Source organism: Drosophila kikkawai, chromosome X (assembly GCF_030179895.1).
Source record: "Drosophila kikkawai strain 14028-0561.14 chromosome X, DkikHiC1v2, whole genome shotgun sequence".
Classification (NCBI taxonomy): domain Eukaryota; kingdom Metazoa; phylum Arthropoda; class Insecta; order Diptera; family Drosophilidae; genus Drosophila; species Drosophila kikkawai.
The window spans coordinates 10,991,097-11,018,230 of NC_091733.1; the positions used below are offsets into that span (position 1 = coordinate 10,991,097).

Here is a 27,134-nt window from a genome sequence, read left to right on the forward strand (position 1 = left end):
AAAATGTAAACGCTTAGCAATACAATTAAATAATTTAATAGAATCATTAACAGAAAATACATATGCATGTAGGCTTGCTCGTGTGGGTGTAGTTGGGCTTGTATAGTGGGCCAAGGATCTGTCTGCTCCTCTGGCTGATTCGGATTCGGATACGGATTCGGCTCGTTCTGGCTCGTTCGGGTAATACATAGCTCTCTCTATATGTAATATATGTATATATAACTGATGAACGATGGGCTGGCATCGGGCAAAAAAAAAAAACAAAAAAAAACTAACGATTATTTCGATTATTTAAAAAAAAGGAAAAGGACTAAACGAAATCACAAGGACAAATCTGCCGGAAGAACCTCTAAACATATCCATATATGTTTTGTTTTGATCCTGGCCTAACCACACAGAACGAGGCGAATCCCTCCTAGTTGGAAACCCGAATCCTTTTTGGTGTCTCTCCTTTTTCTTATCTTTTTCTCTTGTGGGCGCAGCAGCAATTGCAATTTCCTGTGTGTGTGTTTCTTAGTAACTTTTGCTAATTCGTTTTGTTTCCTCCTTCTCGGTTGGATTTTGTGTGTCCGTGTCCGTGTGCTTGTGCAGCTCATCAGCGACCAGGACACCGGCTCCCGCCTTCTATCGGCTGAGATTGTTGATGTAGAGCGCGTGGAGCTCGGTGCGCGGAGTATTCTCGAAGAGGGCGGCGCGGTTCTGTCCCTCGCCCTTCTTAACCCAGTGTCCATAGACACGGAAGGCACAGCCATCGATGACCTGGAATGAGGAGGAAGTCGAATAAGGTTTAATTAGTTAAAATTGCCTGGTGAAAATGGTTTTTAGAATTAATCAAAGCCATCATATATTTTCGATTTTTCATATCCTTTGGGGCTCTTATTTAATCGATAAGTTGTCGATAAATTTGATAATTGTGAATCGTAGCCCTATAAAAATTTTTCTTTTTTGAATCAGAGTAGAGGTGGAAATAAAATCGGTTAGTGGATGCTTTTGGATTCGGCAATCGATTTGTATCGAAACAAGCATTTTTGTAGCTCTGATTTCGTAGTCGTTGAAGATTAATTATCCTCCTATTTAATCCTCAATGACTACAAAATCAGTGCCACAAAATTGTAGAGAGTCAATTCTGAATGAACTATTTTCGATTAAAAATCGATTAAGGAAATTAAATCAGTTTAAAAATATTTATATAATATTTATATAAATAAAATATTTATATTTAATTAAATTAAAATATCAATTTTAGGCTGTTTTTAATATTTGATTTTAATCAATTTTACTCTCCTAAACTTTTATAAATTATCGAAGCCTGGAAAATCGATTTATTTTCCTCTATATTGCTTAGGCAGGACCATGCTCAGATTGATTATTTATACGTAAGTTCTAATTCTGAATTATCCCGGGTTCCCGGACTGATACTCACCTTGCGTAGAACCTTGACGCGATACGGATCCCGGATAGCCTCCTCAACGTGCAGCGGCTCGGCGGTATAGCGCAGGCGCCGTATCCGGATGACGGCCCGTATCACGAGTATGGCGAATTGGAACTTTTTGCGCGCGTTGAAGCGACTCTGTTTGCGCAGCTAAACGTGAGAAAAGGAAACGGAGCAAGAGCAGATGCAGCTGGATTAGATGGGTCTTGTAGTTTTTTGCATCGATATATTTTTTGTTTTTGTTTTCTTTTTTTTTTTTTAATATTGTTTGGCTTTGTGTTGGTTAGGTGCACACGCCACGGGTTAGCGTTAACAGGGGGTTAGCGTCCATCTTGTGTTAACGGTTAGCAGTTAGCGTTTAATGGCGTTAATGGTTACTCCTTGGAGCAAGGACTACAACCGGAACAACAAGAAAACATAGATCGGCATCGGGGACAGCAATAATGGATGTGTTTTTTTCGAGTGCCCGAGTGTTAGTCTGATTGTCGGAGTTAGTTTACTATCGAATAGTTAGGGTTCGATGGGTGAGTGTTAACTGTTAACTGGCGGTTAACTGGTAGTAGTAGTAACTTCCAAGCGTACGAAATATCGGGTGTGTGTGTTTTGGTTAGTCGGGGTTAGCTGGGGTTAATTACAGGTGAGATAGACACAAACATTCACGCTATTTACGGATTACCAACTATGGAAATATGCGGATACACGAGGAGTATTTCGATCACATTGACACGAGTAGATATATATGTGTGGGCATGGTGGATGGATGGATATATAGTAATTATAGTAATAGTAATAATACTGTATGCAAATCTATCTCAGTTTGACTTGGTTTACTCACAAGGGAGTCTCCACAACACCGACTTATAGACACACATCTTATAAGGGCGTTGAGACTCTGACAATATAGAGAACATGACACACAAACAAAACGTGTTTAACATCATCAACAGAGGAGAAATTAAACAAAATAATCCGTCAGTGAATCGATTTTGGCGTTATTTTCATAATATTGTAGATACGATTACAGAGATAACAGATAACAAATGGCAGATGCACCCAAAGAAATGCAGCTTGGCATTTGGCTAACCTTGAACCTTATCATATTTTTGTGTGACTTTCTTTGGGTGCTATCTATGTATATACGCAGTGTGGAATGTGGTTTGGGGTTAGTCTTAACTAGGACTGGCATGCAGTTAGCCTTTAGGGTTAGATCCTGGACAACGACAGTGCACACTGAGGGGATTAGAGGAAAAGAGAGAGAGAGTGAGAGATGAGCCACCGACCTACACAGATGGTGTCTAAGGCTACGAATAATACTACACAGAGAGTACGCTTATACGGCGAAAGCAAGTCTACTACATACAGTTCTTGTAAATATCATCCAGTTCACCCGAGAGATATGTACTAGAGAAAGGTGCATATAATACAAACATTGTGTTTACTCGCTATGACATGACTAAGTGTCAGCTATAAGGAGATACAATAATAGTAAAGTAATAATAAAGTAATACGTGTTGTAGTGCGTTTGAATAATTTTGGTCTTAAGTCTAATTGGAGGCGGATGGATAGATGAATGGAATGAATGGATGGTTGGATAAGGGAAAAGCATTGGGGAAATCCACGACCACGAACCGGACACGGATTCATATCCCAAGGTCTTCGACACTCGCCCAATATGAGCGAGAGGGCAGTGACAGAAAGAGAGGGATAGAGAAAGGGTGAGATGTCGAGTGCAGCTTGACTCTAAAGTTGAATAAATGAATGTGGTGACTTCTTTTGTATGCTATAATCGAATCAACTAAAAGCACTAGAAATTAAACGGTAATCAGTGATCATTAATCATACGTGTGGCATCTAAATAAAACTATATAGAGCCCCGCAAGGCGGCTGTCAAGAAAAGCCAAAGAAACGATCAAAAAAACACAAGAAACAAGGAAATTTAACAAATGAATTTAAAACAAACTAGAAAATAAGGCAAAACACATTAAAGTAGTCTTTGTTGATGTAAAAAAATATTATTTATCTTTCTTTAAGAAATGTAAACTTAAGAACCTTTCAATAATAATGGTCTATATTTTTAAAATATTCCAAAATGTTTAATGAATATCTCCCTTACGTTACAATCAAGTTCTTGGACTTTTGAGTTCGTTTCCCTGGCATTTCCCGGCCACTGCCCTGGGGGCCAATTGTAATGGAAAAGAAAAGCAAAGAAAATCAAAGGAAAACCTGCCTGCACTGGGATTGGTGCATGGACCAAGTGCTTGCCAACGGCGGCTGCACTTTCGTAGCCATTGCCATTGGTATCTGCATTGACATCGCCACCTGGCTGCACCTGGGCCAGCGACTTTTGCGGATGGGGATGTGGATGCAGTTGTGGTGTCTGCTGGTGGTGGGGTTGCTGCTGCTGCTGCTGCGCCTGTGCCAGTGCATGAGCCTGTGCCTGAGCGTGTTGCTGCGACTGGAGGAACTGCTGCTGTTGCTGCTGTTGCTGGGGCTGCTGCTGATAGTAGACCGTAGCCGTAAGCGTTTTGTATGAGGCGGATGTGGAGGCGTTTCCAGATGTGCTGGCAGAGGCCGGAGAGATGTTGGATGCTGAGGCACAGGAGGTGGCCATCGAGGCGGCATGGCAGGCATCGTCCAGTGGCCCGTCCCGCATCCGGTTTGAGGAATAGGAGCTCTGCGGCGCACAGTACAGGTAACCGCTGTTCAGGGCCATTGATGAGGAGCCAGCCAGGGAGAAGCGACTCGAGTGGCCGGCAGAGACAACTGGCGGCGCCGGATACAAATGCGGATGCCGGCGATCACCCATTAGCACCTGGCGTTCGCGATTGAATAAGAGTAACGAGAGGGAGTCGGGTTCGGGGTCGGAGGAGCGGCAGAGGCAAAGGCAGATATGCAGGCAGAGGCAGCAGCAGGTTGGCGCGGAAGAAATTAAAATTGGTTGGTTATCAGTTATAAACGGGATATTATAAATAGTCGGGATACTTAGGAGGACTCCTCGACTTACGAACTAGACATGTGTATGTGTAGGCCTTAAATATATATAGGACTTATATGCACCTTGATTGGGGTTTATCCAGGGGCACCCCCATACCTTGGATATATCCTCTCAAGGTTTAAGTGAATTTTGGAATATCATACAATGTTTCAAGACCGATTTTCTAAGATTTCCTAAATATTTTCTTGGAACTTTAACTTTGAGAAATCCTAAAGGTATAGGAGTGCCACCGTTCTCATATCTCACACTGCCTTACTTTCGCTTACTTCATCTTCTAATTTTCAATGCACTTGTTCATGCATGGAACATGGATTTCGGGGGGTCTGGGGACTGGGAAAAGGGGACCCTGCTAGAGTTTTTGCTTATTGCTTTGCATGCAGACACAGAGATTAAACTTAACGACGGAATATGAATCGAATATGGCTGCACACACACACACACACACACGCACACACACAAACGTGTTATCGGTTTTAGTTATCGGCAATCGGTCGATTTTTGTACAAAACAATTTATGTGTATATAAGTAGGGTCGAGGAAAGGAGGGGCGAACGAACTACAAACAATAACGATCGAACGAACATCAAGTACAACGGAATGGGATTAAAGGGGAATGGGTTTTGGTTATCATCATGGGGCATGGGGCACGGGCATCATCATCATCGCGCAATCGCAATCGTTATCGTCAGGCAAAAAATAAAAACGAAAATCGGATGCAATAAACGAAGCATAGGTTAGAAGTTATTATGCTTAACGCTTCATATATATAGTATATGGTGTGTATACAAGTAATATGTATATATATTGAATATAGCTGGGTTAGGATAGTAGGTCGGCGCACATAACGAAACAGAACAGAATGCAACGGAACACAGACACGAACGAATGCTGGTGGGCCGGCAGCAGTGTTGCATGGACATGAGTTGAGTTTAGGGACTGCCGGCCCCATCGGTTATCATCGATCTTCGATCGTTCGGATTATCGTTATTATAGCGATTACGGCTCCGATAAACGGAGACACACACACAGCACAGAGAGTGAGTGAGAGAGAGAGAGATAGGAAGAGAGACAGAGAGAGAGAGATACTTGGGGGATTGGGTTAGTCCGGGAACAGTTCGTTACCAGTGCGATCTCAGTGATGCGACTCATTCGCCGGGACTTGGTCGACAGGCTGCGCTTGAGGCCATCAATATTCTGCTCGAACAGCTATCGATTGCGAATGTATCGCGGTATCGTTATCAGTATCAGTTATCGGAGCGAGCGAGTGTGTTCGTTATCGTTCGTTTTCGGTTTTTTGTTTAAAAATTAATTGTTTCGATTTTCGATATAGATTTTGATCGTTTTCGTATATGTAAGGAAAAGAAGAGAGAAAATGTTTGGTATAATAAAAAATAGTAATCGTAAAATTAATATAAAACGCACAACACTAAACGGAAAAGAGGCGTGATGCTAAATAAACCCAAAAACGGGGAAATCAAAAAGAGACTCGGCTGGACATGGATCCTCCATAGATCTCACGGTTGGTTTGGACTAACTACGGGAGCTTACGGCTTACCCTAACCAAATTATAAGTCATAATATTCGTATTTTGATAGGCAGTAACATGGTGGGGAGAAGCAGTTAATATTAGGCTGTTGTGAGTGGGTGTGAGTCACAGGTGGTGTGTTCTATCCATCAGAGTGTGTTGTGTTTTGTTTTTTGTGTGTTTAGAGACATTTGCAGGGGGGGTTGTGGATTGGTTTGTGTGTACAAGATCCCCCAGATCCAGACTAGCTTCTATACGAAAGGACTAGAGATACTGCTGCTGGGACTGGGCCTAGGACGTCGTGGCATTCGACTTGAACTTGAACTTGAACTGAGTTTACTCCCGTAGAGGTGCTAGAGGTGGTTGTGGTGTTGGGGATCGTGCTTCGACAGCAGCCAGTACTTCCGGCACTTACCATTTGGTTGAAGAATGGATGTCTTAATACTTCCTTGACGGTGATACGTTGCGCAGGATCAACGACTAGACATTTTCGTATCAGATCCTTGGGATCCTCTGCAAATAATAATATTGATTACCAAATGGTCTTTCCTAACGGTTCAAGGACCCACCTGAAATATCTGCCCACTCGGGCGAGGTGAAGCTGTATTTGCCCTCCATGATATTCCGCAGCATGACCATCTGTTTGCGGTGCCAAAAGGGCGGACAGCCGACGAGCAGCGTGAACATGATGACACCGCAGGCCCATCTGAAAGGGTGAAATGGAAAAAAAGGTATCAACTTTTGTTTCGCTGAACCCAAAGAAAGCAGATCCGAGTGGGAATCCACTTCTGCATTTGTTACTTATTTATTGCTATTATTGCTGAGACCATGAAATGAGTATCCCAATGGGAAGCTTTCGCAGCAAATAAATAATTTAAGGCAACGGAAAAATAGTTGACGATATCGGAACTCATCAGGTTTCAGATTAACTGGCCAAAGCTTGTGACTCACTCGAAAAAATGCAAACAAAACAACAATCTGATGAGCGTAGTTAAAAATAATAAACAAGGCTTGTTGACATTGATTTTAAGGAAGCAATTTAAGTGCCCCGGCAAAAGTGTATTCCCCGTTTCCATAACTCATATTTCCATTAATAGTTGCTTCTTACATATCCACTTCCTGGGAGTAGCCGGGCGATCCCTCGAACATGTTGCACTTGAGTGTCTCCGGCGCCAAGTAGCCCGGCGTTCCGCACAGATCTGCAGCGAAAGAAGGGGTTTTACTTAAGCAAACCTAATGGAAGCGCATCGTCGCTCACCTGTAAGTTTCTCGCCTTCCTGCAGCTGCCTGGCGAAACCAAAGTCCGTGATTTTCACATTGTGATTCTCGTCGAGCAAGATGTTCTCGGGCTTAAGGTCGCGATGAACGATATTCTTGGCATGGATGTACTCGACGCCCTCGAAAATCTGACGCATAATTGTGCGTGTCTTCTTCTCGGAGAGCGTCACCACGGAGGTCAGATAGTCGAAGAGCTCGCCTTTGGGACAGAGCTCGAATACGAGGAAAACAAATGCATCTGACTCAAACACGTCCTGCAGATCAACTGGAAACAAATTGGGAGTTAGGCAAAGAGGAGCAAAGAGAAGGGCTTGAACTCACTTATGTAGGGATGACCCATGACCTGGCGCAGGATTGAGATTTCTTGTCTGGTTGCTTCGAGCATATGATATGGATTCGTCTCGCCCGCTTCCGTGGTGGCGCCCAGGTCAATGATCTTGGCGGCGAACTCCTTGCCCGTCTCCTTCTCGATGCACCGGCGCACGGTCGAGCTGATGCCCCTGCAAGATCAAGATCAACAAAACTGCTGCTGGATCACTTGGCTTTGGCATGATCATCGTACGATTTATCTAATCGCTGTAATTGTAATTGCCCATGTTTTTCGCTTAGTCCCCGTATTTGCTTAGTTCCCGCTGGTAAAGTCGGATTTATGGAGGATGTAAACGAGGCAATGACAGAGTAGAAGGAGAAGGAGGAGGAGGAGCGGCAGCCGGCAGCCAGGCGCCGCTCCATTCCCATTCCCATTGCTCAGGCGGAAATGAGGCGCCGCACACGTATGGCCATGTGAAGAGCTTCTTGGCAGGCTGACTCACTTCGCACCACACCATTGGCCCCAAAAATGCAGAGCCATAAACAAAGCTTACATTACTGCAAGCGTAGCAGTAAGCGGGTATCGGACCACCAGCTGAAGAGCTGCCTCATTATATATTGTGTAAGCTTTTACAGCTACGCCTGCTCCTCTCACCTGCCCAATATCTCCTTGGGCTCATACTTGGCGTAGAAGCCCTTGGCGGCATCCTTATCGGGCAGCAGGTCATCCTCCTCGTCCTTGGCCATTAGATCCAGTGAAATGTTGCCGGTTACTGTGTGCGGCTGCCAAGCAAAAAAAGACCAATATCTGTGCAAAAAAAAAAGGAGTTTCATTAATAACTGAAAGGATTTAAAAAAAGAATAAGATAATCATATCTCATATCTTGATTTTACTATAGTTGTGTGGGTTTTAACTTGGCCAAAAGACTCATTTTGTAATCTATGCAGAAATGAAAGAGAATTGATTAAAGTAAACAAAAGCAGTTCCAAAATGTGCTTAAAAAACAAGTGACATCTCTGTAAATGCTTCAAAAAAAAAAAAAAAAACAGGGGATTTATTAATAAAATTTGAAGCAGGTTTAATAAGGTAAAATGAAATTAAAGTAGTATAATTAGAGGTTCATTATAACTTCCCCAATCTGTAGCTTTAGCCATTTTGGCAAAGAATTTAAAGGGTATTTAAAAAAGTTCGAATAAGATAATGTTTTAAGCTACAAACTGTTTAGGTTTCATTCAAAAAACTTAACTTATAAAGTGTATCAAGCTGAAACTTTAAACTTTATAATGAGAACTAATAAACCTGCTATAATTTTCGGCGTTAACTTGATGATAATTCAAGAACTAATTATAGAAAGGATTTTTTAGATAGATATATATTAGAAAGTAAACATTGGAACCAGAGTTACGGGTGAATTTTATTGATATGATATTTCAAGACCTAAGAATTGAATCAAATTGAAATTAGATTGAATTGACATTTACTCAATAAAATTCTCTTTCAAAAAGAGGTAGAAAAACAACTGTATTAGCAATTTCGGGGGGAAGACTGTCAATACAAGGATTATATGATTATCTTAATCTGAATCAAGATCCGCTACTTGATGACGATGTGATGGGATGGCGGCTGATTCTGATTCCGATTCTGATGCGATGCGAGCGATCGTTTAAGGCGTTGCTATTTTTATAACGAACGGAGGAAAAGGAACGGACGTGCGGCGCGCGAGTGAATCTCTGCGACTGAGAGATTCTGCCGACTTGTCCACTTGCCGACTTTCGGTCTTTCCTTTTAATTACCAAGTGACGCCGCCGCTGCTGCTGCCTCCGCTGCTGTTGCTGGTGCTCCGGTTTGATGTGGCCTGTATCGGTTAAGTTAACTTTCGTGGCTGCCCGCCCGCTGCTCGACGGTGGATTTTTGAATTGGAATTGAAATTTGAAGTGGAAATGGGAAGACGTCGGCACACTATTGGCGCCGCTCTCGCGCGCTCTCTCTCTCTCTCTCTCTTGTCGCTGCTCCTATTCCGATTCGGATGCCGCAGCTGATTTAATTAATAGCCAACTACAACAGAAGACAGATCGATTTGAGTAACTGGCAGAGTAACAGAAATTAAATCAAAAATAATAGAATTAACACACACACGCACACACAGACACCGACAACGACGGTCGGATGAACGGGGCGATTACACAACTACAACGGTTTGTTTTGATTGTATTTCATCGGATCGATTGTTGTTGCATCGCCACGCATTTTATGCCATTCCGCTTATCACTCGCCGTTTAGCCATTGTTGTTGTTGCTCGCTGGGAGTTGTGTTTTGGTTTTCCTCGCCCACGCACACACACGATTAGAAAGGGAGAGGGGTTGATGTGCTGCGCTGTGCATCAGGTCCGATTTGCTTTCGCCCTCTCTTTCCCACTTCCATCCCCATCTTCCTTTGCAATCACATACACGCACACTGAGACGCACTCACTCACACACACACATCCATCTAAGCGGGTACATTTCAATGTCAACTAAAGGTTAGTAGTACGCTTTTTGGCGCCCGCACCGCCCCAACACATACACGTGTGGCCGCTCTGGTGGCTGGTCGGTTGCAACGCCGTCTCTCGCATAACTCCACTCTTGATATTATCGGATTAAATTGCAAATGCAACAAAAACCCCTGTATTTTTGACACAATCACAAAACTGCCAGCAGTGTGACCAGGTAGTCGGCCCAACAAAAATGTACACAAATGTCAATACATCGATATTTTCTTAAAATATATATTGGTTATCAGCTTTACATATATCGATATATTCTTTTAAAATTTTTAATAAAATTATTGGTGGAAACAACAATTAAAAACACAAAAATCAACTTAATGCATTAACATTTTAATGATTCGTTTACTTCAATACTTTGCCATTTGTTCTTTTATTTTCATGATGTAACTCCCTATATAATTTTGAAAACATTTTGCAATTTTTTGTTTATCAAAAATCATATTAAAAAAAATTAACTTTGTTTAGAATGTATTAAATTCAATTCGGAAAGCGGGTTTGTCTTACTTTTTATAAGGTTAATAATCAAAAGGTTCAAAACTTGGATTAGTTATTAAAACATTACATAGATGGCGTTGGTCACTGAATTCATGTTTTTTAACCGCCAAATTCAAATTTAAAAAGACGACAAGTTCCCAATGTTTTTAATCTTAAAAAAGCTCTTGCTCTAGGTGTAGGGCACAAGTGTTTGTTTGCTTTTAGACTCCCGTCTTGGAATTTAGTCCCCAGCCATGCCTTTCCCACTCACTTAAATATGTTTAATCGACACACGATCAATTTGATGTTGATGTATATTATATTTATTTACGGAATACAATTGTAAAAAATATTTAATAAGCGCTAAATGTATGTATAATAATTATGAGGCAAATGTTACAATTTTCTTGTTTACTTTCTTCCGGATGGGGTTTCGCTTTCTGTCTGTATCGATTTTGCTTTTGTTTTGTTTTTCGTTTCTGCTTTGTGTGGAAGAAACGTGGAAGGGTCACAAAGAAATGGAAATGGAGGAGCCAGCAGCGGATGATGGATATCAGCTCACATATCCGGGGGCCAGATCCTGGTCGTACATGATTATGTTGCCGTAAATGGAATACAAATACAAATACAAATGGGCGGCGACGAGTAAATGCTCGTTCGTTCGCTCGTTGCCGATTCAGCGTGTGAATACACATTACAGTTATTCATAATAATATTAATTATATAAATTTATGAAAAAAAAACACATGTATATATATATATATAAAGAAGAAGACAGACACACACGCACAAACATACAGTGCTGCTGTTGTTCACATACACATCATCTCGGTACTAGGCCTACGAACTTACAAGTAATATCTATATTTATGTGTATATACGTATCGTTGCGGTATCGTGTTATCGTATCTCGCCACACTTGCACTACGTTGATTCTCCTCCGCTCAACCGAGGAAGTCGCAGACGATATTTCACCTAAGCGCACGCTTTTCAGTAAGGTATTGGGAATGGGAACGGGGGTACACGGGAATAAAGGACTCGGATTCGGACTCAGTACAGCAGATCCGTCTTCTGTGTACCCTCGCTGTATACAACACTCGCAGCGCCCGGCGTCGCCGTCAGATGGTAGTCATCCTCTTCCGCGCCCTTCTTGCAGGATGCCGTCTCGTCCTCGTCCTTGATCAGTCCCTCGCCGAGGCCAACGAGACTGCCGTTGCCATTGAACGTCAGACGACCGCCGCTCGCTGCTCCTCCGGCCGGACTGCTGCTGCCGTTGCTACTGTTGTTGCTGGTGGGACTGTGGCTGCTACCGTTGCTGCTGCCGCTGCTGCTGCTCTCCGGCAGCGCGTACCGCGTCACGCCCAGCTGGAAGAGGCTGTCCATTGGCGAGGCCTTCATGGGCGTGTAAAAACCCAGTGCCGTGGAGCCTGCAAGCATTTGAAGCGAGCAATTAGTAAAGAGATCTTGGTGGACCATTCAAAGTTCAATGAGCAAAAAGGGGTTAGTAGTTACAAAGGTAAACGAGTGGCACCGAGTCGGGAAACTATATAAAATATAGTCTTATATGATATATATCATAGTCGTGTTTGGGGGTGGTGGTGGTGGATTGGTGGTGTGAACTGTGTGGAAGAGGATGCGTCTGGGTCTGGATCTGGTTCTGGATATTTTCAGGCAAATGAAAACGAAACATGAGCTGGAGCGTGGAGCGTGGAGCTGGAGCATGAATAATGAGATGATGAAGAGGAGGTGCCGAGAGTGGTTGGTACAATATCGTGTGGATTCTAATCTGGGGTTAGTTACCTTAATGTTAAATATGAATTGGCGATTAGTTTTGACTGCCCAGCGGAGCAGGCAGAGCAAGTGCACTGGGTTAGAGGTGTTTCTTTGTGGCTTTCTGTTACTGTTTCGCACTTGATCGCTTATAATCGGGTTATCGGGTTTAGATTATCGGACTATCGGGTTACTATTGGGTTATTATCGTTTGCTTTTGATTTATGTATTATTTTTGAATTAGTTTTAGATTTTAGTTCGGGTTCAGCGGCTGTTGTTTAATTTATTATCGGTTTTGTTTTGGTTTGGGTTATTTGCCTTTTGCTTGTTTCGTTATCATAGATTTTTTGATGATGGTATAAACAATAGATATTATTTCAACGCTCTTTTGCTTATGTATTCTGTTACATTTAAATAATATCTGCAAAAAGAAATTAGTATGAACAAAAAAATAGAAATGGAAATAGGAATAGAAGTTGAATAATAGAATAATAGAGGGAACGCAATGCAATGCAACGCAAACAAACAAAGCGAGAGCGGTGCGATGATCAACAAAGGTTGTATGCTGCTGAAATGAAAACCACAGGGGAATGGGGATCGGATCATCGCAACTACATAGCTACGGCTGCGAGCTGCAATTCAATACATGCCCCTCCGCCCAGCTCAGCTGCATACCGAGCTAAGCTAGACTCAACCCAAACTATAAACTATATAACTATGACTATCTGACTATAACTAAAACGAAACAGAAAACGAAAACTATAACTAAAACAAAAACTAAACAAAGCAAACATACACATAAGCACACATCACATAAATATATTATTAAGCTAAGCACACACAGCAGGTGCGCCAAGTACGTAACTAAAATGGGGAATTTGTAGTCATCACAGCCAGGTTTGGTTTACACCTTAGATTTATTATACTAAACAGAAAGTCTACTCTGCTATTTAATATCTATCTGGTGGGAGCCTAGTCTATATTATCCCTAGAGAACTATACATGGAGAGAATTAAAAATGGCATATTTTGAATCCTCTTGTCCGTCATTTTTCTTGTTCATCTATCCGTCTGGCTGTCTTTCTCTTTTTGTCTCTTTGTCCACTTGTTCCTCAGTCCGCTTGTTCATCTTTCTAATTGTTCATTTATCCGTTTGTTCATCTCTTCTTCTGTTCATTTGTACGCTTGTCCGTCTGCATGCTCACATATAATTTACCACATAATTCTATATTTCAGTTTAAAATATAAGATTTCAGATTTAAGGTCACAAAACTTTGAGAAAGCGAGTAAACTAATGAATGATAATAATTAATATTAATAATAGGCACCATATTTTGGGGAATTTTCATATTAGAAAAATTTCTAGACAGAGTTGTGATGTTAGCCTTTAGTTTTAGGGGATTAATTTACAGCACAGCTCAATAATGGTATAAGAACACTTAAACATTCGCAATTATTTTCCCATTTCGAATTCATAGCTCTCCATGATTCAGGGTTCCGCATAAACACGAGGAAGTGTTGTCACTGCATCTGGGCATCTCTTTGCATCTCTCTGCATCTATTAATCGATATTAGTCGTGGTGTGTTTCGAGTGTCCGGTTGCCCCAGTGTTTGTTGTTGTGTGTGTTTGGTGAGTGTTCGGGTATTGGTGTTTAGTGTTCATTACTTATTGTTTCCCGGCTTCCGCATTAGTGAGTCGGATATGTACGGGTTACCACTTTACACTTTACAGCTTTATAATTTAGCGGCCATCACAACAAACAAGCCAGACCAGTTTTGGGAGCAGAGCGGAGAGCGGAATCGGGGTCACCAAGAGATATATATATCCAGGGGGGCTGTTTCTGGGGAATGATGGGTATACTGATACTATAGCCTATAGTTATAGTTGTAAACATATAGTAAAGCTTGGGCAATGCCTACGTTTCGCTGGCTGCAGGGATTCGTGGATCGGTGGCGTTGGCGGATGCGGATACAGATACGGATACGGAGTCTAGAGCCCATCAGACATAGTAGAGCGTGGTGCCTGGAATGCGTGTCTGGAGTAGGGCGGTGCTGGCATTGGACAAAGCCAGCGACGACGGCAGACTTGGCCGACGACGTCGCTGCTGCAGTTGCTGCTGTAGCTTCTGGAGATCTGTGGCCGGTGCCTGGAGCTGGTCACTCTCGCCACTACTACTACTGCCTTGACTCCTCCTCCTGGGTGTTTCATATTTACTCTGCGGCTGTAGATGCTCCTTTGGCTGGCGATGGTGCTGGTGCTGCTGATTGCCCAACGTAAAGGAGGCAGCCTTGCGCGGAGCTGGCGAGGATTTGGGTGCTGCGGCTGCATCATGCTGCAGGAAGCAGGCGTACTGCGGCTTCAGCAGCACCGATGGCCTGGCCCTACGCAGGCCCTGCTGTGGCTGCGGCTTCGCAGGGAGCTGGGGGCGCTGGTGGGCGGTTGTGGGGTCGATTGGGGCAGCGGCTTCCACACCCTCTGGCAATGGTAGTGTTGGTAGCGTTGGTTGTGCTGCTGCCGCTCTGGGTGGCGGTGGTGGTGGTGTGCCTGCTGGAGGTTCTGGCTGCTGTGGCTGTGGCGACTGTTGCAAGATAATACCCCTCCCTAAACTTGGGTAATCTGCAAAAATATGCGTGAGGCGAAATTGAAAGCCTTTCAGCCATGTCGTGACCCAGTAGTGGTTCGGAATTCGGTTTGAGCTTAGCTTTAGCATTTTTGGGTATCTTGGGGGGGGGGACTTCAGTTCGAGAGCAAGAGCGTATATATGTTTATATAGTAGAAGAGCGGAGGAGGAGGAGGTGGTGGTGGTGGTTGGAGACTGCACCCACCTGATGAGCCTCGTCAGCCCGTTTAACCGGCGAAGCTGAGCGCCCAGGATGCCACGGAGCTTTGGCCACGAAGGACAGCAGCCATTGTTGGCCCCAGGCAGTATCCTGGGGCTACATTTGGGAACTGAGACTGAAGCAGAGGCTGCTGGATCGGAAATCAGAGCGGATTCAGAAACAGTTACGGACACGAAAGCAGCAGCAGGAGGGTGTTGGTCAGTGGCCCTAGCAGCGGCATCTGTAAATTGCAGAGACCTTGTTCGTTATACTATATACAATCTCTGACAGAGTTTGAGTTCGAATTCGGATTTGGATTCGAATTCGGATTCTTTGGATTTTTAAGGTAGCAGAGTCCACTGGGGTCTCCGGTTTCAGGGGTGGAGGTGAGATGGGAACGCACTGCTACTCCTTAACTGAGGAGTTACTCAGGTTACTTGGCCTTCTAAGTTTGTATCTCCCTTGGGTTAAGTGTTTCTGTTTCCATAAATCGCTTTAGTACAATATTTTACCTCTTGGATCATCTTTCCCCATGCGTTTAGGCAGGTAACTGGACTATTTCAAGTTTGTTTTCCTTAAAAATGATCTTAACAATGCCATTTGTTCTTGTTTTTGTTCCTTAGTGCTACAGATGTGTATATATGTGTTGAGGTTTGTCCTCCAGAACCTCCAATTAGAGCTGATCTTAGGTGCTTATTTCGAGTCCCCAGAAACAAAGGCAAACAAAAGTGTTAAACTCAACGAAACAAATAACAAAAAATAACATAAAACAAAGAGAACTCGTCAGAGGAGAGCGTCGCGATGAGTGATGGATGAGTGGGGTTTAATGATGGTAAACAGAACTTAAGAGCACAGCTGGTAAATGGTGAATGGTAAATCAAGATTAAGGACCAGGCAAAGTGGACACAGAGACAGAGACAGAGTAAGAGGCAGGCAATCAGGTGGACAGATAGAGACAGGCACAGACAGAGTAGTGACAGAAACAGACAGAGAGAAAGAGAGAGAGAGAGAGAGCGAGAGACTAAAAGCCATTCCATTCCATTCGCTGCATGCCACACACTTGGATGGATTCTGAGATACTGATTCTGAGAGATTCTGGGTTTCTGCGGAACCAATCTTACTTACCCAACGGTAAATTCCCCAGCATCGTTCCGCCCCCCGGCGCCGTTGCCCCCGCCCTGTGCCCATGCCCGAGTCCATGTCCATGTCCAGGCACCGCCGTCGATGTGGGCAGCTCAATGATTTCGTCGACAGTCACGTGATGATGCTGCTGCTGTTGCGGGTGATGCTGCTGCTGGTCCAGCTGTCGTATCTGCTCGAGGTCCAGCTGCTGCTGCAACATCTGCTCGGCAATGAGCATCTTGTGATGGTTGCTCACATGTCCAAACGGATCGGCATACGGCGGATCGTCGATGGTCATCGATGCCTCGGAGGGATATTCAAACGTCGACGTCAGCGTGTCGTTGAACTGCACGCGAAACTGTTGTTGTGTGGGAAAAAAAAGGCGAGCAGAGTGAAAATGGGAATCTGATCAGAGTGTTTGGTTCTGAAATTACAAACTATATGGGTCTTAAATATCACTTTTCCTGCTAAAACTTGTGTTTAATTATTATTCTGAATTTTACTATAGAAATCAAGTACTATATTACTCGGCGGCTTTAAATCCGGAAGTGAGCAACTAATTGTTGCTTTTCAGGGATAACCCACTCGAGTTTTCTCCTTTTTAAGACCACATCTGTGTCTAATATTAGCTTATATTTTATGCTATAAGCTACATAAAGACACTTCCCCTCTCCCAGCTCATAAATATAGTTAGTAGTTTCCTTTTGAGGGCATGACTCGCTGACATTGGCAACTGTGATAAGAGCTGATATATTTCTAATATGGCGACGTTGCATTTTCAGCGATAAATATTTGGATATTGGAATCTGAACCCCCAAACATAGTACACTACAAACATTGATAGTCCGGTTAACCGACTCTAGCTGAATTTACATAAAACCCTCTTTTATATTTACATTTAGCGGTCTCGCAAAAAAAAAATATATAAAACAAATCAATTTCAAGGTTAAACGAAAGCGTTAAAGCTCCTTTTGTCTTTAAAAATACATCAAATGTCCAACTTATTAGCTGTTTGGGTTAATGAATTATGTATTGGGTGTTTCTTTTGGATTTTTACGAGCATCAGATGACTTTATGTGTAGTTTCGAAGGTCTCGATTATCCATGACATTGAGGTAATTGCAAATAAATTGTTATGTTCTGTCGGGAGTCGGCGGGAGTTACTCATCGTCGCGTTGCCTTATCGATGCGGGCATCGAGTGAGTCAACCCCCCCTCTGTTCGTTATCGCTCAAAACAAACCCCAAACAGACCGCCGAGGCAATTCGATTCGATTGAATTGATTTGGAAATGGCTGAAATGCTGCTGCAAGACAAGAGGCAGGTATCAGGTATCCCCATATCAGTCATACTGATGGAATGCACCCGCACCCGAATCCACGGCCAGGAGTAAAAATTGAATAAATAAATAAGTAATGGTCGGAGTCCAAGAAAACCTAATGCAGTTTGATTAATAGTCCCCTGCGACAGGCGACACTCTCGATAAATGTTATTATATAAAGGCCAGCATAAATACCGTCTAACACATTCGCCATACCCGTCCCGTGCCTATACCCTTATCGCCTGTCATTGATTCCCATTGAGTGGTCAGAGCATTGTGCCGGTATTCGTATACGCTTCCCTCTTTGGAACGTACCTACATTTATATATGTGTATATATCAACTAATCTTATCTTATCCTGGCCAAATAGAATTGGAAAAAGAACCCATGCTATCTTTTGGCGTTTCGGTGGCAAAAGAAACAAAAATAACGAGACACCTGACTCACTATAATACCCAGGAATCGATGGATTCCTTTTTATATCCTTAAACCATTGGAATTTCAATATAAATTTCCTGAAGACTTCCCAGCTCTTTAAAAAGGAATTTCCCTTTAAAATTTCCCCACTTCATACCAGGAGTCGATGGATTCCTTTCTATATTCTTAAACCTTATAGGCGAGGCTATGAAATTTTATTGGAAATTTCCCCAAAACTTTCCTGCTCTTTAAAGAGATATTTCCCTTTCAAAGATCCCCTCTCCCATACTTACCGTTGACTCTTTGGGTTTCTGGCGTATGCTGGACTTGCCGTCAATCACAATGTTGGCATTCTCGAACTCCACATCGCACGGCGATGGCGGCCGGCACAAGGAGTATTCGTCAAAGTCCATATCCGTCGACGTCTCCACGGATAGATCACCCAGCAGCACGAAGCCCGGCTCGTTTGGCTAAAGGGGGGAAAGAAATAAAAATTAAGAGAAGCCAATCTTAGATATTTAATTAAAAATAAAAGCAACAAACGAACAAATGATTACCATATTTTAAGCTATTAATTGCCATAAATCGTATTATTTGTAGCAAATTATACAGAAACACGGCGACTAAATTTCGTATAAAATTCCTTAAAATTGAGACCATTGTATTGTTCAGTTTAAAATGTTCCTTGTGTGCTGGGTTTAAGCTTGTTAAGCATAGAGCCCGAGATGGTATCTCCAAGTGAGTGGCATTTATTTTAGCTCAACTACCAACAGAAGTAGAGGCTGAAACAGAAGCCTGTTGTCTGGTGTTGTCGCTAGTGTCTTGTATCTTGTTTATAACCCGTTTTGTGTACCAATATGTTGTTGTTGTTTTGTAAATCCATCAGGAAACCTGGGAATTAACCCCCTTATTTCTCTCAGAGATTTGTGGCATTTTCGGGTCACGAAACGTGATATACGAAATGCGTTCGAAAAGTGAAATTCATGGAACACCAGGCGACTCATTCTTAATCAGCCACAGCGGGCAATGGGTCATCTCTGGGACTGGGTGAGTCAGGCTGGCTCCCGGTCCAGGTTGCCACCCTTCCTTTCCCGTTAACCCATTTTTCTGGGGCACAAATCGAATCGACCCCCATCTGCCATATGCCATATATGTCAGATATATGTACATAAATACATATGTACGTGTACCGCAGATAATAAAGTTCAGAGCGAGATAAAAATGAAAAAGACAAGGCAGCCGAATCAAAAGCAACGGCAACAGCAAAGGCAAAATTAACGTAAAAAAAAAAAAAATAATAATACAACACATGGGCAAAAGCAAACACAGTAAGTAGAAGTGAGTTTTTTCCCCTTTTTTTTTAAGAATTGACAAAATTGAGTTCACAAAGAGAGCAAGAGAACGGCATGAAGCGACAAGGTAGCAAGCAAAACGGGTTTGTTGCAGGGAAAACTCAGCTAAGGCCGAAAGCTGAAAGCCAAAACTAAAAACTAAAATCTAAAACTAAGGGAGAGAGCTGTGTGAGAACCCTTTGAAAACTGGCATATTTATAATTTAATAAATCAATTAAATTAATAAGTTTTCAAGCTTCAATGGTATGCCTAAATGTCCCTAAAAAAAATGCTTAAAGACCATGATTTATTCTACATAAACCTGTTATTATACTCTTTTCAAATGCTCTTTAAATCAATAACATTTCCAATAATTAATATATATTTTCTTATTTAAAAAAAGCTAAATTTGCGGCACTGAATCACAAGAAATTAACAGCTGTGAGCCGAAACCAAACCCAAATCCGAGTCAAAGCTGAATTTCAAGTCAATATCGAGCGGCATCTTCCCGAGGAGTCACCGCCTCTGCTGTTGCTGCTCCCCCAAAGAAGAACCAAGCTCCCCACAGACGACACATAATATCTCATATATGTATATACCCGGGACAGAGCAGGAAGCGCAGAAATATCTTCTCGTGTCCACATGCACATGCCTCAAAACTGGTTTCCCACTCTTCCGATCTTCTCTCGAAAACTGCACTGGGCTGCAGTCACCCAAGGCCCCAAACGAAGAGCCCCAAAGAAGATTCGAAGGAGGGGACAGAGAAGAATGAAGACTAAAGATGCAGCTTGCATCTGGTTGGGCTGGGATGGGAACAAAGCAAACTTTGGGAAATAATATGCAGATATTTCAAGGCATGTGTGTATACGGTTGCAAGGGGGAAGAGTCGGCATCGGCATCGTCATCTCCATATGTCGCACACGTCCCGTATCGGGGCTATCGATCGGAGCGCTGCTATTCAAGGCGAATTTTAATTGACGCCGGGCAGAAGATCACTGCGAACTATTACCAGCTGGGGCTGTGATGCAAGCCTCCTCCTGCCTCACTCCCCATCCTCCATACATTTCCCCAGACATAGCAGTGCGATGATCGAACCACATCTCTAATTGAACGCCATTCTCCGATCGTCGATCTTGCTCTGCGTAATGCTAATTAACCGGTGCCTAGCCTGTGCAGCGTAATCTCTTGGCCATACTCATTGATCAACACCAAGGTTCTGCCTGCTGCAGCTGCTACCAAGTAATAATAATTGGCTACTGATCATAGTTGAGAGAGAGAGAGAGCCTGTAAAGACTATGATTTGGGTATTTCTAATTACAGGAATGAACCTAGCCTGCGGGTAACCATTTTTACGCTCTAAAATTAAAGTAAAACAGATGTTTACATTGTTTTTTTTTAACTAAACTGAGAACAATTGGTAATTCTTTAAATAAATTTCAAGTTTTAAGAACAAAAAACCCCTGATGATAGATCATTTTCAAGGGAATACCGAAAGAGTTGACCTCTAGAAGGTATGTATTACCACTCTAGAACGAATCACAACTGATCATTGATCAAAAAAAACTAATTTGGTGCCTGATTAGTGACCAATGATCCCATATCGTTAGTGAGTCAACTAAAACCCCATTTATTACTCAGTCATAAACACAAGTGATTGTTTTTTTTTTTTAAGCAAAGCACTTCCTCGAGTGACTAACAGAGGAAAAGAAAGGAAAAGGGGAAATCATATGTAGAATTGCTTTGGAGGAAAGAAAGAAATGACGAAAGAAAGAAAGAAAGAGTATCCAAGCTGCGCTTTGTCTTTGCCTCTGTGGTAGCCATCGCTCTCGCTCTCCTTCTGTCTCTCCCTATCTCTCCATCCTAACCCACTCTCTTCTCCGCCTTCATTCTCTCCTTCTCCCATTCTCCATCGTTCTTGTTGAACTTTCGAAATGCGCATGATCGCTGTTGCTCGCTCGCTCGCACCCGTTGTGTGTGCGCTTTGTTTCTTATTTGTTTATATATGGCATGGCTGCCGTATGACACAAAAAAGAGTATAATAATAATAATAATACAACAAAAAATCATTAAAAAAAAAAAAAGGAAAACTTAAAAACGGGTATGAGAGCAGCCAAAAAGAAACGGAAAATGAGGCAAAACAACAAAGATATTGGGGACGGACGCAAGAAACCGAATTATTATCAGGAAAATAATAATTCATGGAGCAATTGTTGAGCATGATTAATCCGCAAGGGCGCCTGCCGCGCCGATAAGACGCTACCAATCACCACCAGTACTGGCTTCAAACTCTCTTTTGCCAAGGAATTCACACCAATCCCAATTTTCACTCACCTTTGGCAGCTCCCGCTTGGGCCTGAAGATCACAACGTCGCTTTCGATGTAGTCGGGCACCTCCTTGGTGCTCTTGGAGAAGTTAAACACCATTGAGGTGTTCTCCGTGGTATGGCTGGAGCTGGCCGCCACTCCTCCTCCGCCATGCCTCTGATTTTGGCTGCTCCTCAACTTGCGACCCCACATGGGCGACGCGTTCGTGGCGTCCGTCTCCTCTGCCGCCTCCTTGGTGTTTATCACGGTGTCGAGACTAGTGGTGGGCGAGGATCCAATACCAGATCCAGCTGCAGCGCCAGCTACTGCGCCCGCGCCAGCGCCGGCTTCCGTTGCCGTTGACTTCTTCATCTCATTGATGCGATTCTTTTCGATTTCGCGACTTGTCAGCGGTGTGCTGCTGCTGCTCCCGGCTCCACCCGACTGGCTATTAAACAGTGGCCGGATCACTCCGATCTGCTTGGTTGTCACTGTTGGCAGGGACTCGCTACTGTTTAGTTTGCGCACTTGCACTCCACTTGCACTCCCGCCGCCGCTGGCCACATGCGCGTTCTCCGTCGAGGCACTGGCAAATGATCGCTGTTGGGCGCCTCCCGCTACCGCCGCCGCCGATGCCGTCGTTGCTGTTGTTTCCGCTGGGGGCTTAGGCTTATCGCCTGCCGCCGCGCCCATTTTATCGCGTTGCTCATTGTTGTCGCTGCTGTCGCCATCGTCGTCGTTGTTGTGGTCGCGATTGTCGTCATCGTCGATGCGATCGTGATCGGCATCGGCAGTGGCTTCTCCATCGCCCTCGTCGCCTTCGGTTCGCTCAGTCTCGCTCGGCGCCTCGCTCTGCGGTGTGGCCTCCTTTTTGTCGGGCGTCTCGGGATCCACTAGATCCATGCGTCGCATCATTATGCTGAGGGTGGACATGGGCGAATCCTGGGCACCACCTGCTACCTGGCGGGGTATGATGTCCGGATGGGCGTGGGTCGGGCGCAGCGGCGTGGAGGAGGCAAAGCCAAGACTGGGCGCCGGCGCCGACAACGACTTGTTGTTGATCGACTTATAGCTGGCCACCTTGCTGGCCACGCCGCCCACTCCATTGGAGCGATGGGCGGTACGCGGCCTCCTATTGGCACTCGCCTCGAACATCTTCAGCGTTTGCTTGACAAGATCGGGCGGCGGACGCTCCGTGTCATCGATTATGGAGGCCAGGCGCTTGGGCGGCGCCGTATCCGTGCCGCTGTGCAGTCGCTCGCGGGCATTGTGGATTTTGTCCTCGATGGTGACGCAGGTGGGCGATGCAGCGGTGGCGGTGGCAGGGGATGTGGCCGCCACCTTGGAGGAGGCCACAGGAGCTGTTGGAGCAACGCTGATTCGCTGACTGTTCCAGGGCGACTTCTCGCATAGCAACGCCTCCACGGAACGGGCGCGCTTCATTACCTCGTTGCCGCGCTTGAAATGTCGCGAACGATTGCCCGATCCTCCGTTGGCCTGCACCTCCTCCGACTTGGGACCAGCGGCGTTGCCGGCAATGACACTGCCACCGCCGCCGACTGTTCCATTTGCACCCAGGCTCACGGGACGCTGGGGGGGCTTGCTAGCCTGGGGCTTCGCCCCCAGAATAGGTGGCGGTGTCGATTTGGCACGCACTTGGGTGGCAGCACCCGCCGCCGCCGCCTCCACCTCGTTCTCCGCCTCGCCCTCGTCATCCTCGCGATCCAGCAGAGTGTTGAGGCTGGTGGAGCGCTGCAGCCGCTGCTTGCTGCTCTGCTGACGGGACTCGCGCAGGGCCAGACTAAGGTAGCGGCAGCGCAGCTTGGACACGATGCCGGGGCCGTAGCTTAGGTCCTCCAGCGTCTCTGGCAGTGTGGCCGACTGGTGCTCCTCCGAATCCTCGCCAGGTGCCGCCATCTTGCCTGCTATGTGTCGGTGGTGTTGGCCATTTTGTTTTGTGGTCTTCTTCATCTCTTGCATGGCGACCATTGTCGCGTTTACCGTTACCTTGCTGGGCGACAGTTGTTGCTGCTGCTGTTGTTGTTGCTGCTGCTGCTGTTGGATGAATTTGTTGCTCTGGAGCTTGTCCGAAATGGAAATGGTCTTGGTCTTGCTGCTGCTGGCTAAAGGCTCGCCCTCAGCAACGCTCTGGCCCGGTTTGCATTTCGTTAGCAAATGATTTTGGTTCGGATTTTGATTTGCTGACGACGGTGTATTTGTTAATGCTCCAGTTGTCGCTGCTGCTGTTGCTGCTGTGCCAGTTTCAACTTCACCTCGCGACAAACTCCCCACAGCAGCAGCCGGCTCGCTCTGGCTCTCCCGCTCGCGCTCTCTGAGATCCAAATTTAGAATCTCTCCCTCCCGCTCCTCCTCCTGGCTTCTTATGGAAGTCGTGTTGAGTAGTAAACTCGATCGCTGCTTTGGTATGGGTGCAATTGCTGCTGCCGGCTCAGGTGCGAGCGGTGCAGCAACAGAGTCTTTTCCAGTTAAGTATTTCTCAGACTTTTCCTCTGCCGCCGCCGACGTCGTTATAGTTCTTTTATGACTAGTGCCGCTACTGATTGTCGCCAGTTCCAAGGATTCTGCAATATGTGGAGAGGAGGCGGTGTAAAAAAGTAACTTAAATCTCAGCTTCTCAATTCAAAAGTCAGTGCCATGATCAATCTGGCAGCGCTACTATGCCGATAACCAACTATCGATAAGGCGGTTGAGTTGAGAGGTTCTAACAGGAAGAATGTACGTTATTGCGTACGGAATATCTATTTTTTTCGTATTTACTTTATTTTATACTAAATTTGTGCCAATATATTATGTTGAAACAAAACAAAGATCGCTTGACAAGTAATCGTTGGTAAGTTTAGTGTGGCCAAGGAATTCAAAGTCAGTAATCTGGCAGCGTTTTCGCATCGATAAACGATACCAGTGCCCGGGACATTTTGAATTCCATAAAATCGAAAGAATACCAACGAAAATCAAACACTTGTCTCTTGGTATTTTGAAATATTGCCAGCTCACCTGCATTTGCATTTGGATTTGGAACGGTGCCAGCGGTTGACTCCCCACCCAAAGCCCCACAACTGCCGTCGACGGGCGATGCAATGGCCGCCGCCTGAGTGCGCGCCACATTGGTCTTCCGGCGCTGGATGAGGTCCTTCTTCCACTGCGGCATGTCCGGCAGGAACCCGGAAGTGGGCGACATCTCAGCTCCTCCAGATCCCGGAACTCCTGCTGCTGTCACATCCGTGAGTAAATGCAATGAAGGCCGCTTCTGTGACTCCATTATCCCCGTCTGTTCTTGGCGCTGCAAGAGGCATTATTTTGGCATTAAAGCATTTGTATGTAGTATGTTGTATCCAGGCTGTCTACGCTGCTCTCCTACGGCAACTCCTCCACATCATGACCCCAAGACCAATGCTGGCCGACTGACGAACTGCCTCTGACTATGAGCTGGTGCTGGCAAATAGCAGGTGCCGCGGCCAAGCTCTCCTCTACGCTGCAAAGTTGCGGGCATCGCCGGCCGACCCAAAAGGGCTGCGAACCATGGCGAGAGCTGCTCGGTTATAGCCACTGAATGAGTTGTGTCGATTGCTTCCCTATTATGCCCAGCTATGTATATTCGAAATATAAGAAAATAGCAAGAAAATATAGAAAATCTCTCTAGGTATATTTTCTCTTATTATTTTGGTGTGGACCTTTATAAATTAGTTCAAAACTAAATTGAAAAAGGGTAAATCCTCATTCTGCTCATGGTCCATGATGCCGTATGAATATCAAAAACGAAAGCAACACTGTTTTTGGTAGGTTTCAATCTAAATTTCTGGAAAATATATACCTCAGCTAAAGATGCAGAATCTGGGACTCTATTTCGCCTTAGTGGAACTGTCATTGATCAAACAGAGGCAGCTAGTCAGGAAAGTTAAGAGTACGGGTTCCACAGAAGTCTTTAGTGGTATTCAATTAATTTAAAAAGTAATTTTTAAACATTCCTTAAAGGGATGATTTTATATCAAAATTAATGTAATGCATAAAATACACAATTTAAGTGAAATAAAATTTAAATCACTGTTTTCGAGAAGATATTTTCGAACTCAAAATATTTGTTTCCCATTCGGGAAATCGCTAGGAGATCGGCAGGTCGTTGTGACCCTTTTCTTGTAGAGTTTTATTTTTCTTAATTGGATTAACTGCTGTTTTTACGGACCGAGACAGCCGAACAGAACGTAGAACATAAAACGCGAATTGCAAAACGTAAAACGTATAAAAAAAAATAGAAAAAAATATAACAAAAAGAAAAGGGTAACATAAGAAGCAAAGAAACCCCAATATTTTTCCAGCATAAATATGCTAAACTGCCGTCGTAATGAGCGGAAAATGCGATAAAGCGAGGAAAACGGCTCGTCTTATTGTTTCGCTGAATTGATTGCATGGCGAGATTACTTTTATTTGTTGTATTTACAGCTGGTGGAATCGTTTTGTTTCTTCAGCTTTGCTGCGCTTTGCATGCCGCGATAAAAATTATTATTTTTAATTTCCCATATCACCCGCTCTATGTGTGTGCGCCTGTGTGTGTGTATGCATTGCCCGGCGAGAGGGTGTGAGTGAGAGAGCGAGCGAGTGAGGGAGGGAGGGAGTGCGCGCAATAAAGGGGCTGGAAATTGCAGACGAAGCATAAAATAAACAACCGACGACGCGCTATCGATTTTTACGGAAAGCAGCCAGAACTTTGTACACGTACACACACACATTCGCTCCAGTACACCTGACACCCACACGGGCTTGGCGAAATACAAACTGGAAAATGCCTTTGATTTGGAAAAACTCGCAAAAGAGCGCCAGAAAGAGGAGGAGATAAAAGAGCCGGGTTTTGTTTATTTACACAGGAACGAACACAAGCACAACACACGCACGCAGGCACACATACACTCGAACTAACGGTCCCGTTAGTTGTGGCAGCTCCTAGCTGTTTTTGTTTATTTACCAGAATCGGAAGTCAATGGAGAAGCCGTTTCTCCACGAATAGAGTTCTTACTTTGCAGAAATGCGGCTGGCAATGGTGGTTTCGTTTTCAGTTTTCCCCTCCGCTTTTCCGCCCAGTGGTGAGGCTGAACGAATCTCCACCGCTTTTCAGTTGGACGCGCTGGCCGAATATCTCGCTCCGCTCGCCTCGTTCCGCGCACTTTTCCTGGCTTATCCGACTGCCACTCGGCCACTGTCACTGCTGCACTCAAACTCGGAACTCGGACACTCGGGGGGCGTGGGTGCAAACACTGCGCCTCAAAAGTGCATCTTTTGCGAATCAGCGGAAAAAACTTAAGCCGCGTTTCAGTCCAGCGTTGCCACCTGGCGTGCTTCACATCGTGCTAAAAATGGCCGAGCTGCCAGAGCCAGTTTTCCCGCTGAACAATGGAAATTTCTAAACAATAGGAAAATGGGAAATTCTTATTGTGATGAATAATTAATGGAGTAATCTTTTTGTTCTAAATGTTTTAAAACC

At 44.4% G+C, this 27,134-nt stretch overlaps 2 protein-coding genes and 2 long non-coding RNA genes across 12 annotated transcripts; 2 read left to right on the forward strand and 2 right to left on the reverse strand.

The window, feature by feature from the left end:
- Nucleotides 1-13: 13 nt before the first annotated feature.
- PhKgamma (phosphorylase kinase gamma) lies at nt 14-10,249 on the reverse strand. Of its 5 annotated transcripts, none has more exons than XM_017179305.3 (11): nt 10,103-10,249; nt 9,334-9,595; nt 8,195-8,347; nt 7,552-7,730; nt 7,211-7,495; nt 7,061-7,151; nt 6,522-6,658; nt 6,368-6,465; nt 3,660-4,244; nt 1,424-1,582; nt 14-759 (listed from the first exon to the last, which is right to left on the reverse strand). In XM_017179305.3, the coding sequence occupies exons 3-11, from the start codon at nt 8,284-8,286 to the stop codon at nt 625-627; spliced, it is 1,761 nt and encodes a 586-aa protein (XP_017034794.1). In that variant the 5' UTR covers nt 8,287-8,347; nt 9,334-9,595; nt 10,103-10,249; the 3' UTR covers nt 14-624. The 5 variants fall into 5 exon arrangements, with proteins under 5 accessions (XP_017034794.1, XP_017034796.1, XP_017034797.1 ...); XM_017179307.3 differs by lacking the exon at nt 3,660-4,244 and adding an exon at nt 5,550-5,633; XM_017179308.3 differs by lacking the exon at nt 3,660-4,244.
- Nucleotides 9,599-11,363, forward strand: LOC138929119 (uncharacterized). The gene is made up of 2 exons (XR_011445559.1): nt 9,599-9,735; nt 10,754-11,363. It is a non-coding gene; the product is annotated as an uncharacterized lncRNA (long non-coding RNA).
- bif (protein phosphatase 1-binding protein bifocal) lies at nt 10,860-26,923 on the reverse strand. Of its 4 annotated transcripts, none has more exons than XR_005990847.2 (7): nt 26,670-26,923; nt 24,656-24,941; nt 21,668-24,222; nt 18,299-18,475; nt 16,274-16,628; nt 14,249-14,945; nt 12,361-12,750 (listed from the first exon to the last, which is right to left on the reverse strand). XR_005990847.2 is itself a non-coding variant. In XM_017179241.3 (5 exons), the coding sequence occupies exons 1-5, from the start codon at nt 24,918-24,920 to the stop codon at nt 11,610-11,612; spliced, it is 3,729 nt and encodes a 1,242-aa protein (XP_017034730.1). In that variant the 5' UTR covers nt 24,921-25,004; the 3' UTR covers nt 10,860-11,609. The 4 variants fall into 4 exon arrangements, 2 of the variants coding, with proteins under 2 accessions (XP_017034730.1, XP_070144333.1); XR_005990848.2 differs by lacking the exon at nt 26,670-26,923 and adding an exon at nt 26,619-26,635; XM_017179241.3 differs by lacking the exons at nt 12,361-12,750; nt 14,249-14,945; nt 26,670-26,923 and adding an exon at nt 10,860-11,986 and having other exon boundaries at nt 24,656-25,004.
- On the forward strand, nt 18,818-20,756 carry LOC138929118 (uncharacterized). Of its 2 annotated transcripts, none has more exons than XR_011445558.1 (3): nt 18,818-19,333; nt 19,396-19,600; nt 19,740-20,756. It is a non-coding gene; the product is annotated as an uncharacterized lncRNA (long non-coding RNA). The 2 variants fall into 2 exon arrangements; XR_011445557.1 differs by having other exon boundaries at nt 18,822-19,343.
- Nucleotides 26,924-27,134: the final 211 nt, after the last annotated feature.

What these genes read in the sequence shown, in the direction of transcription:
- PhKgamma (XM_017179305.3), bottom strand. Translation starts at nt 8,286, where the DNA reads ATGGCCAAGGACGAGGAGGATGACCTGCTGCCCGATAAGGATGCCGCC. An exon ending in CCCAAGGAGATATTGGGCAG is followed by an intron (nt 7,731 to 8,194) that starts GTGAGAGGAGCA and finishes TTGATCTTGCAG; the next exon opens with GGGCATCAGCTCGACCGTGC. An exon ending in CATGGGTCATCCCTACATAA is followed by an intron (nt 7,496 to 7,551) that starts GTGAGTTCAAGC and finishes ATTTGTTTCCAG; the next exon opens with TTGATCTGCAGGACGTGTTT.
- bif (XM_017179241.3), bottom strand. Translation starts at nt 24,920, where the DNA reads ATGGAGTCACAGAAGCGGCCTTCATTGCATTTACTCACGGATGTGACA. An exon ending in AGAAACCCAAAGAGTCAACG is followed by an intron (nt 16,629 to 18,298) that starts GTAAGTATGGGA and finishes ACACAACAACAG; the next exon opens with TTTCGCGTGCAGTTCAACGA. An exon ending in GCTGGGGAATTTACCGTTGG is followed by an intron (nt 11,987 to 16,273) that starts GTAAGTAAGATT and finishes AAATGCTTGCAG; the next exon opens with GCTCCACGGCACTGGGTTTT.